This window comes from Lonchura striata, chromosome 3, assembly GCF_050655825.1.
Source record: "Lonchura striata isolate lonStrDom1 chromosome 3, ASM5065582v1, whole genome shotgun sequence".
Taxonomy (NCBI): domain Eukaryota; kingdom Metazoa; phylum Chordata; class Aves; order Passeriformes; family Estrildidae; genus Lonchura; species Lonchura striata.
The window spans coordinates 86,805,267-86,823,295 of record NC_140705.1 but is presented as its reverse complement, the minus strand read 5'-3'; the positions used below and the strand labels follow the sequence as shown (position 1 = coordinate 86,823,295).

Here is an 18,029-nt window from a genome sequence, read left to right as displayed (position 1 = left end):
CCAGGCTTCTCTACTGCTCTTTTGTGCCTTAGGGCCCTTCAGCGCACACCAACCCCAGCCCTGGGTTTTGCCCCTCTGCCTCCTCTCCAGGTAACGAGGAATGCTGGCAAAGCCAAGGCAGAGCAGCCAGAGAGCTGCAGACTTTTCTCCTCAAATATCGCTTTCCCTACACGGGGTGCAGCTGGGCAGTGCATGCAAATAATTTTCCAAACACTGAACTGGAACTGTGGATATGAATCATGCTTTTCATACAGAAAATTGAAAATGAAATAGTGCCTAGAACTGCAGCTATTACATGGTACATTATCTTGGAGGGCTTTGGTGTAATTTAGATAAAACACCGTATCTCTGATTTCAGAAATGTCAACATCATTCTAAATGTACATGTGTTTTTCCATCTGTTTCCTGTGAAGACTTAGAACTCCACGAGCCTCCCTCTCTCATTCTCTCCATTTTCTTTTTAAATTGGCAAATGAGTATTCCATCTTTCAAAATTTCAGGTACATTGTTATATGTGGGAAAAGTACATGTTCAGAAATGGCCCTGAATGGCTCCATTATGGATCTCATCAGCTGTGACACGCTTTCTGAAATAAAATCTATGTATTTGGATGAAACAGAAAAAATTAATACCAGAACAAGGATGAACTGTTTTACTTCCCTCCTGTGTTCCTCATATTCACGCTACACTTTGTACCTAGTGCTCTGTACCTTTTCTTCAAACCTCCTTCAAAGAGGAAAACACACAAACTGCAATGCAGAACATTCAATTCAAGCATACAAATCCCCCTTTTTTTGGTGGCCCAGGTTATCTGCAGAGGCTGTGCAGGCTCCATCCTTGGACAGATTCCAAATGCCAACCAGGCACCGCCCTGAGCTCCCTACTCTGGGTGTCCCTGCCTGAGCTGATCCCCAGAGGCACCTGCTGGCACCAACCACTGTGTGGGCTCCTGTTTAATTGTAAGTTCATTGGAAAATGTGTACAATCAACATTAATTTTATCTGGTTCTTGCCATCTCCAACGTCTGATCAGGTTTCAAGAGTGTCTTACACACTCCTGCTAATTGTCCTCCAATGGCTTCACATTGTTCTCCTGGGAGAGGGGCAAAACAGGCTTGGCACAAAAAACCAAAGGGATGTGCCTCCTGCAAATGCCAGAAAGACAAGAATGAGGAAGGGAGAGTCAGGCAAGGAGGCTTTGCTGTCGTGGCTGCTGTACTTCCAGCACCACCAGGTTTGGCTCTGCTTGCCTTTACCCGAATCAGCAGCTGGACAAAAGGAACAGGGATTTTGCCCCAAGCACATTTATATTGTAATTTAATTCTCAGCAGCCCCTCCTTTCCCTACCTGGGAGCTGGAGCACACAGCCTAAGCTGCAGGAAATCCCCACAAACTGTGCAGGAGGGTCATGGCAGACTCTTATCCTGGTTAAAATGCCCTGGGAGTGGGTAAAGGTGCAGATCCCCACCACATGGCTGTTTGCAGTGACACCTGAGTACCCCAAGTACTTGCAGCTGTCCACTACTCTCAACAGTATACGACATGAATAAATAAAGACATTTTTAATTAGATTAAGGCTGATCAAGAATACATAATGAATTTCCATTCTTCTTTTTTACAAAGCCGAACATTTTGTGAGATGAATGCCATCGCCATCTAAGCCTTCAGCTTAGGCTTCAGCAACGCCTTACATTAAGCCTTGCCACTTGCCACTTCCAAAGTGCCATGGACAGTTCTGGGCACGGAGGCCACTGCTGCCAGCTCTGGGCACCTTTGCTCACCGCTCCTGCACACACACATGGAATCAACCCAGGGAATGCTTATAGGCATGCAAGTCTGAAGCTTCAATTTACAAGTTTATTAAGTGTCCCTGCAAAGATCAGTTTTTTCAGTTGGAGCCCTAATTAGCAATGAATTCTCATTATTTTTCACTGAAATCTCAAAGCAGCTTTGGCACATTCTCTTTGTTCTCTTGAAAACAGGGAAGTGGAGAAGAGTAAGGAAGATAAAGACACAGATGATGATATACTGGGGGGGTGTTTTCTCCTTGAGCCATTCTTCCACTTTAATATATTTTGCAGCAATTTTCCTTATTATTTAAGATTTGAAGAAATAAATAAGCACTAACACCACTGTTGGCTGCCCTCCTTACCCTTCCCAGAAGAACATGTCCCTAGGATAAGGTGCACCCTGTGATGAGGTCAGCTCTTTGTTCTGTGCTCAGGCAAAGGCTCCATCAATGTCCAGAGGCATTTTTCAAGTGCAGGGGCACGAATCCAAACCATGGCCATGAGAAAAGGCCTGAGGAACAGCCAAGCACTCCCTGACTGCAGCGCAGCAGCTCTGACAGGGAAATGTCAATCGGGAGAGAGCTTTGCCAAAGCTTTCATTAGCACTGATGAGGTCAGGGCCTGGAGCAGGCAGCTGGTACTGGCACTGTTTCCTGGCAGCTCCAAGGATTGGCTCAGGCTCAGGCAGAGGTGGCTCCGAAGGTGATGGGCTCTCAGAGGCTGCCTGAGCAATCCCCCTAGATTTACTGCACTGTGCTAGTCAGGCCCTCACTCTCATTCCTCCAGAGATCCAAATGCAAAGTATCAAGCAAATATAAATCTAGTTTTTCCTTGGGTTTGAGTCTTTTCGTGGCCCAAGTGCTTTGGAAGGGCCACAGTAGGAAAACAATCAGTCTCAGTAAATTTAATCACTCATTTTAGTGCAGCTAATAAACAAACAATGGAACATGGACATCAATTTTCCCCACAGAAGAACAGTGCAGCACCTGTGGCATCTCTCCTTCATCCAACCTGCAAAGCATTCACTCCTGGCTGGAGTCATGTGGCAGCACAGGGACACTGCCTCCTGGCAGGGCACTGAGGAACATAGGTACAGAAAAAATGGGTGCCCTGTGCCCATCCTGGTGACAAGCAGAACTCAGAACTGGGGGAATGGAGTTGGGCTGTTGGACTGTGCTGGTGTCTGCTCCAAATCCAGAGATGTTTTGCGCTCTTGGCAAATTCTGATTTTTTTTTGCCAAAGGGATGGATAATCATCACATTGTTTCCACAGTCATTCTACAAATTATTTTGATAATAAGGGACCTCCTGTGACATTAAGTACATTTTAATTGCAACATTGTCTGTAATGCATATATCTAAGTGCAAATAATTATTTTATCATATTTTGTCTGTAGGACTGTTAGATTTATCAGATATTATCTTCTGACTCAGTGGTACAGGTTAATTAAAATTTCTCTTTTAATACTGTTTCAAAGCTAACCACATAATTTCATCTCAACACCAGCTGTGATGGTAAAAAATTATTTTTTATGTTTTGTCATGCTTGTCCATGGAGGAAAACCCAAGCTGTTTCTGCAGCCTGTAATTACTGCACTGCTTTCTGCAGTTGTTCATTTGCAAAGGAAGAAAAGAAGGAAGAATATGTGGAACATCAGTGGCCAGTGGTTGCTTTGTGTGTTACTGGTTCATTTTGAAGGATTTTTTGTTCTCCTTCTCATGTACAAAAAACATTTGAGATCTTCTCTTCAGAAGGAGAATTGAAGATACCAAACAGCCTGGTCTGTCAGAATAAACTGCACTCTGGGCTAAGAGAATCAGAGTGGTCATTCTGGGTGTTAACAAAGCCCAGCTTAAGTGCAATCCCAGTCAGCTGCTTACTTCCTCATTTATTTTTCCTCTGAGTGATAAAGACCCAACACATGATGAGAGAAAAATGAAAGTATGAACATAATGTTCAGTCAAAGCAAAAAAGAGTTCAGGTTAAATACATAGCAATATAAATCCAAGAAAGCCGAGGAGGGGACAAAAGGAAAACAAAGACTCTTTCTGCAGGTGGCAGGACTCTTCCTCTGTAACTTGCAGGAACAAGTGACCCTTATTTCACGCTCTGAGCATCATTTGCTAGGACCAGAAGTGTTTCTGTAAGTCTGCCCAGCAGCATCTCAGCGCTGTTTCAGACCCCACACACTGTGCCCATGTGTTCAGAGCCAGCCCTGGGGACACAGCCAGCAAGGACAGGGTTAACAGCATCCCCAAAGGAGGGGAACAGGGCTCTGCCTTACCAGGCCAGAGGATCGCTGCCAGGAGGAAATTGCTGCTGCAGCTCCACTGAGATCACAAGTGACCTTTCCTCTTGGAAAGGAGTGAAGTAAACAACACTTATCTCGGATTTAATGCAGTTGAGACAAGGAGCACTTTATCTCTGTTCTTTCCCACAAGGAGTAAGGAAGCACAGGGATGATTTTCCTGTTTTTACCACATAAGCCATCTCTTAGCCCAGTCTCAAGTTGAGCTGAAACATTTCCTCATGGAAAGATCTCGGTTGCAGCAGTAGGTTATGGGCTTGCACAATGTACCACAAACTTCTTCGAGCAGTTCAACCTTTGGCAAAGGCACTCTGAGCTCTCCTTAGTGGCTTAGTATTTTTACTCCATGAAATTTTGACATCCTCCATACTGTTTCCTTTAGGAAGGTATCAGGGGACATGCAAACCCTGTTCTTTCTATTTTGGAATTTTTTTCCATCAATAGACATAAATCCTTCCCTTTTCCCCTCTACACAGTTGGAGATTCTGGCAGAAGGAAATCTGACAGGGCTTTTTGACAGTGGATTTCTCCTGTCTCTCATTTTTACTATAAGAATGACATCTGACTTCCTCATATGCTGCAATGGGTGGAAATTTTCCACCAGGTTTTTCCTAAATAAAACTCCACAAGCCAAGCGACATTGAGAACTCCTTTGGGTGCCTAATGAGAAGGGCTGGAGTAGACCCACAGTGAGGGTTAAATGGATGAGGAACTTTTGCTAACTCCAAACCTTTGCAGAAATTGATCAACGGAAAGCAAATTGCAGGATCCAGACTTAGAGGAAATCAGGCATTTAGCAGAAATTCAGCACTTACTGTGTGGTTTGAGCCTGAAGCAGAGCTTTGCAGGAGCAGGGGTCCATGGCTGAATACCCTACAGGAACACTGCTAGGAAAATAATTCCTCAAACCCAGAGCCCACAGAAAAAGTCTTTTCCACACACTTAGTCATAGCAGGGCAGAGAGGGCAGTGTCTCATTTCCTTATGCAGCATGCTGGCACAGCACCAAAGCTCTGCCAAGCCCCTGTACCTAAGCCAGGAAGCATTCAGGGAGCTGATTCCAAAAGCCAGGGAAATCTCAGGAAAACAGGAAGCTGGACAAGACAAATGCAGATCTGAACCAATGTGGTTAATCAAACGTTCTCCCCTTATTCGAGATAAGATGGCAGTTTATATAAGCTTCTACACAGTTTACAAAAACAAAGACACTCTGATTGGCACATTAACATTGTTTACCTTTTCCTTAAGGTGGTCAGACTTTTCACACCGCAGCTCTACTCTAATTCATGCTCGGATAGCTCATTACTTTGTAGTTACCTTAACATAATTTCTATCTGCACCACAACTGAATTCTCACTGCATCAAAGGCTTCGAGGTCCCATCAAGGCCGCTTATTGGGTAGCTCAAACCTCATTCCAAACATAAATCATGACCTCTGTCTCTCAGAAATTCTGCAACAGATTCCAATGCAGGGATAAGCAGCTCGGGCGCCTTAATGGATGTGTTGGACCAAGGATATGCAAGGGGACACAAAACCAACTTTCGAAACACAATTTGAAGCATTTGGTTTGAAGGACAGAAAGTCAGTACTGGCATTCCATGCTAAAGAAACCATTACCTCACCTGTAGGTTGCTCAGGAGGCAAGTCTCCTGTGTTTACTTTTCCCCTGTCTTTTTTCCTAGGCTCAGTATAAAGTGTTATATTGGCATAAGCAAGCAGAGAAGTTCTGTAATTTAATCTCTGCCATTAAAATTTCAGGCTCCACGGGGAAAGAAACCTTACCTGTTCATCAGGTCCAGCAAAATTCAGGTGGCAGCTGGTGTTACATTTCCACAAACTCCACAGCACCAGGCTGCTTTCAGGATGGGGAGAGGAAGGAAGGGCATGAGGCATACAATTCAGGGAGAGCATGCTGGCCCGTGGTGCAAGTGCATATTAATAATTTAAGCCATTCTATTTTGGACTGGGAATGTGCTGCCCCTCACCTGTACTGCTTAAGGCAATGCCTGAAATAGAAACTCCCGTAGGAGCAGCCCAGAGGGCAGTGCCAGCAGCCTGGTGGGGTGGGCACTGCAGGGACAGCCTTTGCAAGGTCAGCCCTTCCCTTTGGTGAGTGAGTCTTGGCTGAGCTGTGACACTCCAGAACTTTCCCTCAGACTGACTGGATGCTGGTCTTCCCCCCGTGGGCCCAGCCAGGCAGGCAGGGTCCTGCATGAGGAGAGATTTTCCCAAGGAATACTGGACCCCTGCTCAAAGCTGCCGTGCCAGTGCTGGTATTGTCACCTCCTTCAGGACACCACATGGTGCTGGGGCCCTTAACAATTCAGTTCTGCCACAAGTGATTACTGCTCTGTTGCCTGAAGTGACTGCTTTATATAGATTTCACCTCAGATCCTGAAAGCAGAATGACCAAATCTCTTTCAGGAAATTATTCTACCTTAAGCACTGGCTTTTGGAAATGCATCATCTGACTTTCTGGGAAATTGAAAATGCTATATTGGTGGAAAACACAAGTCACAGGACTTCACAAGAGGTTCTCCTGCACAGGTTGAAGTCATTGCTGTAGGTTTACTGGCATTCTCTGGCTTGTGCTGTCCTATGCCAGCTACTAAGTGAATAATTTGAAAAGTTGTATTTGACGATGTGTGAACTCAAAGGGAGAGCAAGGACTGTCCTAGAGCACTGTGATTCCAGGCATGGCATCTCTGTTCCCTGGAGCTTTTCACAGGCAGAATTTCTGGCACACCTCAAACCACTGAGTGCCTAAAATTATGCAGTTTGGTGCTAAGCACCATAGCGATGCCCTGCTTATCACACAAGTTATCAGACATCAGAACAGCTGTATCACCACAATTCCTGAATCTGCAATGGCTCCTTTTTAACAAAGCAGAACATGACAAAAACGTGGAACCATCAGAAACTGCTAGAAGAGACAAACTGGAAGCTGCTAGTTTTGTCAATCAATTAAAAGGGAAGGAATAAAAATAAACAAGAATAAGCCAAGACTTTAGCCGTGTGCTTCCTCAGCCAACTGCAGAAATTGATTTGTTCCAATGGAAGGGGAGAGCCAGAACAGCCCAGTTCACTCTCCTCAGGAAGCTGTTGATGCTGAAATCATACCGCATGACCCAAAATTTGAGACAATTGCTGGAGAATGAAAACTGCTTCAGAAAGAGATGGTGTGTCAAGGTGTGATGGGAAGGGTATGCAACAGGAATTACCCATGATGGGGTGTGTAACAGGAATTACCTGTGATGTGCAACACGAATTACTGTAAGCCTGAGCCGGGCTCCAAGGCAAGAGATGATGTGACAGCAGCAAATTTTCTGTGACTGACTCCAAGCATTCAGCCTTTCTGTGTAACAAAAAGGATTAATCAGTTTTTTTCATTTTCAATGCTGTGCGTCATCACTACCCATCTTCCTGACTCCAACAAGTGATTTCTCACTTCTTACCACAGGATTTGGTGGCATAGCCAGCCCTTGGTCTGCCCCTTCAAGAATCCAGCTGTCTGCAGAGAGGGAGAGCTGTGCCATGCTCAAAAACAGGGTGTGCAGGAGCACTGCCTCCTCCAACCGGCTTCTTTATTTATGTATTTATTTGTCCACTGCAACTTCCATGTAGAGCCCTTCCCTGCTCCTGCATGCATGGGGCCATCCCAGGGCTGGAGGAGCTGGGACTGCCCTGTCCCCAGTGGGATGTGTTTAAGGCTTGTTGACATGTTGCTCTGGTGACCTCAGGCCTCTGCAGCAGAAAAGATGGTTGAGAGGGCTCAGAGGAAGTGAGATGCGGCAGTGCTGCGTTTTCTGCTTCTAACAATAGTAATTCTGGTGACATTTTATTTTATACACCGATTCACGGCTGAAAAACAATTTCTATGTGATGTTTTAGATTATTTTTAAGACATTTTGTTAAAAACTAAGACGCATAAAAGCAAGCCATTTCCCTGAAACTCCTTGTGTTCTTTTTTAGGACCACAGCCTGCTTTGAAACTTACTAGGATTTACTTTTTTTACCCAGGAATTTTACTGGGAGCATCTGAGGGCCTTTAACTGAAACCCTGCTGGCTACTGCTTCTGGGATGGATTGTGCTTTTGTTGTGTAACTATGAGCATGTTCTTTTCCCTTCCTTGTGTGTAAAGACAGCACAGATTATTTATATACTTTTATATACTTACAGTGCAAGTGACTATTCAAAACTTGAATGCTTTCCAATGGAGATCTGCACTGAATATTGGGGAGAATTTCTTCCCTGTGAGGGTGGGGAGGCCCTGGCACAGGATGCCCAGAGAAGCTGTGGCTGCCCCTGGATCCCTGAAGTGCCCAAGGCCAGGCTGAACGGGGGTTGGAGCACCCTGGCATAGTGGAAGTTGCCCCTGCCCATGGCAGGGGTGACACTGGAAGGGCTTTAAGGTCCTTCCCACCCAAACCTGTGGTTCAGTGATTCCATTGCAAATCAACGGCCTACCTAAGAGCCAGCTCGCTACGGCGCTTCCATTCCAGCTAGCCAGCCCGGAGCTCCCCGGGACTCCCCGCTGCGCATGGCGGGGGATGCCGGAGCCACGCAAGGCCCGCGGGGCCCGGCCGGAGCCGTCCCGGCCCGGGGGCTCCCGGCAGCCGCCGCCGTGACGTCACGCCGCGCCGCGGTGACGTCAGGAGCGGGGCGGACGGCAGCTCCCGGCGCGCCCCGCGCAGAACGGGGGCGGGAGCGGCGGCGTGCTGAGCTCGCCCGGCGCTGCGCCTCGTCGCCGGCATGTTCTCTAGGAAGAGTCACGCCGACGTCAGGAAATCCACGCAGAAGGCGCTGGACCCCAAGCGGGACGTGCTGACCCGCCTGAAGCACCTCCGCGCGCTGCTGGGTGAGTGGGGCGTGGGCGCGGGGGCGCCCGGTTCCAGGGCCCTGAGCCGCTCGTGGGGTGCCCGGGCAGAGCCGCGGCCGGGTCTGCGAGCGCGGCTGCCCCTCCGCTGCAGTGTCCGCGGAGAGACCAGCGATCCCGGGGTAGCAGTTCTTCGTGCTGTGGGTAGAGAGCCTCCCGACGCAGAGCCGGGCACCCGAGCGGCTACCCGGCCTCTCGCCGCCGCAGAGGCAGCCCCGGTGCGCGTCCTCCGTGGGGCGCCGCAGCAGAAAGTTTGGGGTGCCCGGGGAAACTCGCGTGTGCCGTGTCCCGGGGCTCGCGTTGGCCTGCCTGCCAAACCCCGGGGAAATGCGCAGCCCGGGTCAGCTTCGGAGAGGCGCTCGCAGAAACTCTGCGCTTGTCAATAACATCAACGCGGGGCTCTTTGTTGGATGTTTAAACTCTGAAAGAAGTCACAGTCTGGCGTTTTGTGGTGACTCCACGTTTGGGGCAAGGCTGGACGTGTCTAGGGGCGCCTTGCGGGTGGCGGCCTCCACCCTTATCATCGTGGAAAGCCGCTGATGAATTTCAGCTGTGAGCTGCGGTTCCGGGAGGCTTTAGGTGGCCTCTGTTCGCTGTTAAATACAGCAGGAGCTGACGGGAAGAGGCTGTGCCCGGTCAGTGCTTTACGGGCCCCTGCTGGTTTCCAGGTGATGCCGGTTTGTTGCAAGTGCGAGCGATCATCGCCGATGTGCCGCACTTGTCATCTGCCACACTTAAAGAGTTGACTGGGAGCAGCCGCTTGGGGGACAGAGTGTTGGGTAGACCTGGCCTGGTGTCACGCTGTTGCGTTGGTGACTTCTTAAAGGTGTTTCAGGTGAAGGTTCTTGCAGAGCCGGAGGACTGGCAGGGGCTGTGATGTGTCCAGCTGCCTGGTGGGTCAGTGCAGGCACTCTCCGAGCGGCTCTGGGTATGTTCCCGACGTGTCTGCGCTTGGCAGCACCAGTGTAAACATGAGAGGTAGCACGGGAGTGGCTTCTGAAAGATGCTCTCTTGATATATGCCCTCGCCAGGTGTCTTCAGTGGTACTGTTCAGCACTGAAAAAAACTCCATACGTGGGAGTTGGAAAAAGAAAACTCCAGCGTGTAAAGCTTTTGGTATAAAGGCTCAAAAGTAGTTGGATTTCCTTTTTTTTCCTTCTCCCCAGATGCATCTCTCCTTGCCCTGGCCATGAGTAGGAATGTGTGTGTCTGTTACTCCAACTGCTTCCCTCAGCCCACAGTGCCACACGTTCTCCAAATAGCTGTTCCTGCTCTCCTGTTTCCTTGGGAGATGCCAACTCCTCTTCCTTTGTTATTTTAAATCACAGGAATTTAATTGTAAACAAAATGTCAGTTACTCTTCTGTTGATCCCACTGGTGCAGGAGGATGCAGATCAGAGGGAGGATGATCATAGGGAAGGGATGAGCAAAAGGAATGTTTGTTTCCATAAATAAGGGCTCATGTGAACTTTGGATTGCTTCATGTCCTTTAGTGGCATCTATGTAAGTTTGTCCAGTGCCCAAAGTGAAAGAAAAAATTCTACTTAAGTTGGTGTTGGTTATGACATCTCTCAAGCTTCCAATGGCCTTTAGGATCTGAGTTCCAGCTCTGGGCAGTGCTCTGTCCACATGGCAGGACAAAATGCTACCCAGACCAACAACAGGACTTAAAAGTGAGTGTTCAGGCGTGTTTGAGAAATATCCAGAACATTTTCCTTATTTCTTTGTTGCTATGGAGATGGAATCATGGACAGAACTTCTGTAAAGTTAGTAATGTTCTAAATACAGTTTGTGGAAGTGCCAGTAATGTGGCCTTTTTTTTTTAATATAGACTTAAAAAGTAGCGGCCTGACAATAGTGGTGGAGATGTACAGATTGGGCTCTTCCCCAGTGCCTGGCCACAAATGAAGCCTCTGCTCTTTCCCAGGGTGGTTTCTGTGGGACTTTTGCGGGACAAAAATGGATTGCTATGCCTTAAGAATTTTTTCCTCTGGATCTTCTTGGGTAAAAATATCCTTTTTATATTGAAACTTTTCTTTCAGTAGTGTTTTCTTCTTGGGTACAGAAGTGCTGCTGCTAACAGATGTAGGATGCTGCTTTGTCCAGTGCTTTCAGTCTTTTCTCTGTTGAGCAGTGGGAAACTGCTGTAGGAGACACAGAGTTAAGACTAAATGTGAAATCTGTAAGGTTACCAAGTGCAATCCTTAACTGTTGCCTTTAAAACATACCTGTTAGGAAAGCCCATGCTTTCCATGGGGCTGCCTTGATCAGAGGTGGGATAACAAAGGGGACTAGTGGGGTTTCGGTTCTGGCACTGCTTGGCCTCATGGTTCTGTACAGCTGCGGGACCAATACTGGCTGGGTAGAAACTTTCATGTACAGATAGGGGATGTGTGCAGACTTCCTACTGGATTCAGGGTTGAGATTGTTCCATAGAGCCTGTGTGACATTTGAGGTGTTAACATTATTTTGGAAGTTGTTCCAGTTGCAGGGGTGTTCTGGTAATGGGCTGTTTCATGTTGACATACTTTTTTTGAAGATAAGAAAGAATTGTACATTATTTCTGGGGTGAGGCTGGTCATAAAAGTTTATCATTAACCAGGGTGTGTCTGCAAAATTCTCTTCATCTCCTTTAATTTTTCAAGTACTTGAGCATAAAGAGAGCTTTAAGAAAATAGCATAAAGTGACTCTGGAAGTTCATGAAATTAAGGGATGATTTCTAACAGGTGACTGTGATAAAATCTGGCAGTTAAACAGGAAAATAAAAGGCACGTCCATGTGCTAAGGACAGGCTTAGTATCCCCTCTGGGTTTTTTTGTTTTAGTATGATTAAGAGCAATGAGAGTGTGCTTATGGACTCAGGCTCTTACTAAGTGGTACCCGAGTATTACCCTAATTTTTAAATTGAATAGTAAGGTGAGTCAATGTGGCTGACAGTTATCCAGTGAGCCAACATTTCCTATTTATAGAGAAGAAATAGGGTGTGACCCTCATGAGTGTCTCACTCTTTCCTGTATGTTGCTGTAGCAGCTACTGTCAGGTGTTAGCTAGACTTGTGAGCTTGTCCTGTATGGGAATGGGGGAAATGACTCAGGTTTGGGATGCCTGCTGGTGCTCTCCCGAGGGGTGAGTGCTGGGTGCCTGCATGCAGCTGTAGTAACCTGGGAACTGTCTGGGAGTAAATATAAAAATAAAATTCCTGTAGTTCAGCCCCAAATTCCTGTAGTTCAGCCCCAAGCTTGCTGCCTTGTTTCCTCACGTGCTTCTAACTACTCCTTCAGTCAGTGCATTTCCCCAAAGTCAGGTTTTTATTTTGTTATCTCAAGTGATAAATGGTGCAGGAAACTTTCTCCAATGTTTTTTCCATGTAAGAAGCAGGAATGAGCTGTACCCTGCTGTAAGTTAAACACTTCTCTGAGAAAGGGCTGTGGCTGTAGGGATGCAGCTCAAATCACACTCACCCGTGAGTCACCACGGAGATGCCACATTTTAAAAAATTGAGTATTTGCTTTCTTGGTGAGGCAGTTCCTTTCTCTTCCCTTTGCAATTTAGAGGGAAAGTTTCCTTTTTGTTTAGATTTTAATGACCTCATTCCCTCATATGAAATCCCTGTAAATGAAAGCCTTGTTTTCCCCGGAGTTGTGTTTAACAGGATGCATTCATGGACAGAAATAATGACACTTAGCTTGCAAATTCAGACTAGTAGTTTGCAGGAAACAAATATCATGTTAAAGAGTTTCCCCTGCTCTAATTGTTTCCATAGTACAAGCAGCCAAGCAGAGCCTTACTGCTGGAAAGGTACTAATTTAAATAAAAATCAGGTTGCCCAGGCCTAAAGTTATTATTTCTTGCATAGCTGTGGGATATTATTGAGCTTTCTTGCTGGAATCAGCTTTATTTTGGGTAACAAATGTGTTTCTTGCAAGGTGAAGCTTCAATGAGGAGACGTGATATTAATTTCAGCCCTTCACCCTCTTCTGGGGGGAAGTGACACAACTTTCCTTGACCAAATCAGTTGCAGTAAAGACCAAAGGGAGGAAATTAATGTGTGTTTAGCAAGTGTCAGGCTTAGAAAACAGTGAACTTTTTTCCGTGTACAAAATAAACTTATTTCAAATTTCAGACCTTAGTTAACACTTAGGAAAGTGCTACATGCTTGAGTTTCCATTATTCTAAGAAATGTATTGAGAATATGCTGTTTTCTAGTTTGATATGCTTGCCAGATGAATGCAAGAACTGAATTTGCATCTGAAAATCTTTGCTGGTGTTTTTCTCCAGCAGTACCTGCTTGTTTGGATGGTACAGAGGCAATTTGGTTATACAGCTAAGACTCAACCCATCTTGTTTTTTTCTTTTTTAATGGAAAGCAAATGAACCAAAGCCCCACTGCAGACTCTCATAAATTCAGTGAAATTCTTTGCAAGGATGGACTGACAGTTTAATACATAATACTTGGTGAACTCACTAAAATAGTTTTGTATTGCATTCATTTCATTCTCTAATGCTAAATTTGCAGAATGCTTGAAATTCTTGTCTTTCTGCTCTTGTGTAATTGCTCTGTTCCTCTTTTCAGATATTGTGGATGGAAGTGACCTGAAGCAGTTTTTTGACAGCAATTATTCTCAAATTTATTTTATATTCTATGAAAACTTCGTAACACTGGAAAACAGCTTGAAACAAAAAGGTAAGTTTTTGAGTTTTTCCAGGAGCTGTTGGTCAGTGTTCCATAACTGTGCTCCAAGGCATTCTATTAAAGCCTGTCCAATGGTTATCTAATCCTCAGTTATCTGTATTTACACTAATAGTTCCCTGCAGTACAGTGTGAGTATTAATCACTTTAATTTTATGGTAGGAGGAGAGATGAGCATGGAAAATCACTCTGAAATGAGAGCAGCAGCTGATTGCATTTCTGGGTTCGTTTCACCTTGCTCCAGGCTCCTGCAGCTCCCTCTGCTCAATTGAGACATAGCCAGAGCAGAGAGAAGCACTGCAGCCTCGGTACACCTTGCACTTGGGATCTTTATTTAAGATGAGAACTAAATTGAGTGGCATCTTTGACTTTAGCTGAACAACAGCAGCCTTGTTTTGCTGTCTTTTATTGCATGTTTCTGACAAGCAACATTGTTTTGTGTCTTGCAGGGAATAAATCACAAAGGGAGGAGCTGGACTCCATCCTCTTTCTTTTTGAAGTAAGTTTTCTATAACACTAAAACTAATTTGTATTTTAAATCTCACTGTCATTCTGTGCTTACTTGGTGCTTTGCAGTGAGGGGTGAAACGAGGTGTCAGTTGCCTGAGTTAAGAGATGTTATCAAAATGCCTTGGAAAACCAACAAGAACACCTCTGTCCTGAGTATCTGGGAGCTGATGCTCTGAAAACAAGCCAGGGGGTTTTGGTGGAGTTTGAGAGCACTACTGCAACCAGTAGTTGCATTAGCTCTGTTAGGCTAAGGCTTTCACAAAGTCTGCTATTCTGTTTTGATTAAATAAGAGCTTGTTCCTGTGTTTCATGGAGGGTCAGTTCAGAAGAGCAGCACTTTCCCCCTCCTCTGTGTTTATTTGGCATGTGTCACAGCAGGAGGCTGGGTTCTGCTCCCCTCACATGGAGGAATCTGTAATGATTGCAGTGTTGGGTCTTGCAGCTCAAGGGAAATAAAAGGAGAGGAGTTGTCAGCTACTGCACATCAGTTTGATCTGAGTGTATGAAATGCTAATTTGACTTTTTTTGTTCAGTATAACATCTTTTGCTTCCAGAAGCATATCCTTCCCTCCTGCCCAGCACTGACCATCAGAGCATTGGCAGTGTTTGGAGAAGAAATGTTACCTACTTAACTTTTACATAATCAAATTAGGATTGCTTTAATTTAAGCAAGAATAGTCTGGCATAGATAATTTTCTAAGGTACCTCTTTGACTGGAGTTATTACCTAAGTGTATTTGGATGTGAGAAAGTATCACTGGACCAGATGAAAGACTGACACATAAAAATGTGCTTATAATGCACACTGAAATTCTCAGCTAAAGCTCTGCCTGTCTCTAGTCAAAAAGGTCTGGCAGTTGAGAGAAATCTGGCCAATTATTTCCCTAATTAAGGTTAAACACACATCATCTACTGATTTATTTCTCTTTTCTTTATTTCTTTCTCTGTTATTCCAACTACCAACTTTTTACATGAGTATTGCATCATAGAAATGCCATTTTTGTTTATATTTTGGGTTTTGTTTGGTAGGAAAAAGCCCTTCAAACTTTTAGTGGGACTCTAGAAATTGAAGCTAAAGGTTAATTGTTCTCAACTCCTTTCACTCCCTCTGAAACACCCCCCAGACCCTCAAAAGCATGTAGCTTCATGGTTTTGCATTAATGAGTAGTTTGTAATTGAAATGTTATTTATAGTGAGAAGAAGAGTAATGCTGTTAACCTAATGTGCCTATTGTGGGGGAAATGGCTGTGAGAACGATGACATGGAATCCTGGGGTTTTGTGATATTGGGTTCTCACTTTGCTGTCTCCCTTTTCCTCTTCTTCCTCCTTTCTCCCTCTATGAGGCTGCATTTTCACCCTGAAATCTGAGTTGTGCTTTCTGCTCCTTGTGACATTAGCACGGGTTTGCTCTGGGGTTGTGCCCAGGGCAGTGGCAAAGAACTCAAGCTCATAAGTTTGCCAGGACTGTTTGAGCAGGAGAAACTCTTCCTCCTCCTCCTGCTCCTCAGTGCCCAGCCCAGCAGAGAAGGTGTCACTGTGTAGCTGAGCAATGCTGTGCAGGTTAATGGAAGCTCTTCAATGTGCTGGGGCCTTGAGTAAGTAATGACATTTCTGTGTTTGTGCCATTGAATAGGAAATAGCCAGTGCTTGCTCATCTGGGTAGAGGGAATAAGTGGGCATTCCCAGGGCTTGGAAAGGGGTGACCAATAAACACCCGTTAATACGCCTCAAAAGCAGTGGGAGAATTTGCTGTCTGAAGGAGAAAAGAATCAATGGTTGTGTCTGAACCAGGAGCTGCTTGGGGTCCCAGTGGAGGAGAGCTGTGCAACAGCCTGGTCACCCTGGGGGAGAGGAGATCTTTTCAGTGTTTGTGTGGGATTTGGAGTGATTCGCTTTATGGTGGGGATCTGCTGGATTGAATATGCAGTCCATGGATAGCTAACCCTGGGTGAGAACAGCCCCCAGAGCATCAGCACAGGACAGGGAGTCAGAAGTGCCAAGTGATGAAACATTCATACTCTAAGCCATAGGAAACAGAACTAATTGATTGTTAAGCTTTCCATATTTAGTGTGATGTCAGCAGGAGCCAGGGGGATGCTGCATTTTCTGCTAATTAGCTAAATAGGTAGTTACTTAGGATTAACAAATCCTGAGTCCCCATGCTGAGGGTTAACATCTTAAAAATCAATAAAAATATTTATGAGGGAATTACTGCCTTTGCCTTTCCTGGAGGTTTAGTGGGATTGTGTTGCTGTTGTGGAGTGACACCTAGTGTGTGTCTTGGGCAGAGAGCTTTTCTCACAAATCCTCTGGAAACTGATTGGCTTGGTGTAGTAATTTATGGAAGTTCTAATTTTACACATAAGCTGCACAGTTTGGCCACACAGCAACAACTTCAAATAACATGTTACTCAAAGAAGAAATGTTAACCAGCAGGGAGGAATGTGAAGGGGTAACTGTTACAATTAATACTGCAAAATGCTTGGCTCTAACTCTATAAGGTGGTTTGGCCTTCTCTTTTCCCAGATAGATACTTGTGATGTGATATGGCAGCAATGCTGTTAGTTTTCACTGTTTCAGCTAAAAGCCCAAAATTATGTGACATGCTGTTTTTTTCTGCTGAGGCGTGGCTCTCTCTGTTTGCAGCGCATTTGCAGAACAGGTTGCTATTGTTCCTTGTGTGCCTGTTCCCTCTTGAGGGAGCAGCTCAAAACCTCAGATTTGAGGGTAGCTCTGAGCCCTGTGTGTCACAGACCTGCCAGGAGGTGTACTGTACTTGCATCCATTTTCTGGCACCAATAATAGTATTATTGGTTATATATTGGTTTTATATATATATATATATATATATCTGTTCGTGAGAGTTTGGGTTTTTTTTTAATAATAAAGTAGTTTTTTCTTTCTTGCAGCATCAGGTACTGATTCCTCTGACACTGTGTTTTTTAATCTCTAATGAAGTAAAAACAGATTTATTATTTTGAGATACATAGATCAATTTCTTCCTATTCTCTACAATTTCTCTTCATTAGTTAAGAACAGCCACATCTGTTGTGCTGATGGTGTCATAAAATTCATTCCACTGATCTAACCAGTTCACTGGATGAAATGTTTTACGCTCAGAATTTTTCAGATGTAGAAAAGCTTCCTCAAGTTTTTGTTTTGTGCAGAGTTTGTGATTTCTTGAGCCTGCTGCAGATGTGAATGCGGAGTCTCAAGCTCAGTGGAGTAACAAAGGGGCTTTTTTGTTTATAGCAGTAACAGTGCTTATAGCTCTACTTTTCTACACATAAAAATTACTTTTGGAACCATTTACAGTTTATTCTGCCATAATTCCAATGACATTGCTGCTAACCCTAACCCTATTCCTACAGCATTCTGTGGTAAGTTCTAGCTATATGTTTCACATATTTTAGTTCAGAGATCTTCCTATTTCTTGTTATGCCTGGGGAAGTGATAAGTGCCCTGTGTGCTTTGGGCAGACACTTTCCCTCAACAAATAACTGTAAATAATTTATTAATACAATAAGTGGAGCATCCCTTCATTGAGATTGAGCTGCTGCAGGCACACTGACTTCATTGGCCTCTTGGCTTGTCTGAGTCTGTGAACAGGAGATGGAAAACTTCTAAATTGATGCAAGTTTTGGTAGTTGAACACCCTGAAATCACTAGCAGCACTTGAGCACAGAGACCTGGGAGAGCTCTTCTGTCTTGACTTGGCTTGAAGTTGATCCATCTGCCACTGACTCCTGGAATTTCTGAATCCATTCCCCGGGGGTGACGTAACTACGGGCTTGCCATTGGCACTGCCACTACTTCTGCCTCCAGGAGTGGGTTTGCTCAGTGAGGGCACCTC

At 45.1% G+C, this 18,029-nt stretch overlaps 2 protein-coding genes across 59 annotated transcripts in view; one reads left to right on the top strand and one right to left on the bottom strand.

Annotated features, from left to right (window-relative positions):
* Nucleotides 1-8,746, bottom strand: part of KIZ (kizuna centrosomal protein) — a 103,958-nt gene extending 95,212 nt beyond the window's left edge. For 39 of the 47 annotated variants that reach the window (XM_085575648.1, XM_085575641.1, XM_085575658.1 and 36 more), the window contains exons 1-2: nucleotides 8,567-8,746; nucleotides 7,348-7,453 (exon numbers count right to left, since the gene is read on the bottom strand). The gene's annotated coding sequence lies outside the window, so the exon portion shown is untranslated. The other 8 variants (XM_085575652.1, XM_085575654.1, XM_085575657.1 and 5 more) reach the window with 3 other exon arrangements.
* An 11-nt stretch (nucleotides 8,747-8,757) lies between these two features.
* Nucleotides 8,758-18,029, top strand: part of RALGAPA2 (Ral GTPase activating protein catalytic subunit alpha 2) — a 96,106-nt gene continuing 86,834 nt past the window's right edge. For 10 of the 12 annotated variants that reach the window (XR_014953863.1, XR_014953864.1, XM_085575626.1 and 7 more), the window contains exons 1-3: nucleotides 8,758-8,957; nucleotides 13,550-13,660; nucleotides 14,116-14,165. Coding sequence is in view for 9 of the 12 variants with exons in the window: in XM_085575626.1 (XP_085431752.1) it covers nucleotides 8,852-8,957; nucleotides 13,550-13,660; nucleotides 14,116-14,165 (267 nt within the window). In the remaining 3 variants the exon portion in view is untranslated. Of the gene's footprint in view, nucleotides 8,958-9,124; nucleotides 10,980-13,549; nucleotides 13,661-14,115; nucleotides 14,166-18,029 lie in introns of those variants that run through there. The other 2 variants (XM_085575622.1, XM_085575630.1) reach the window with 2 other exon arrangements.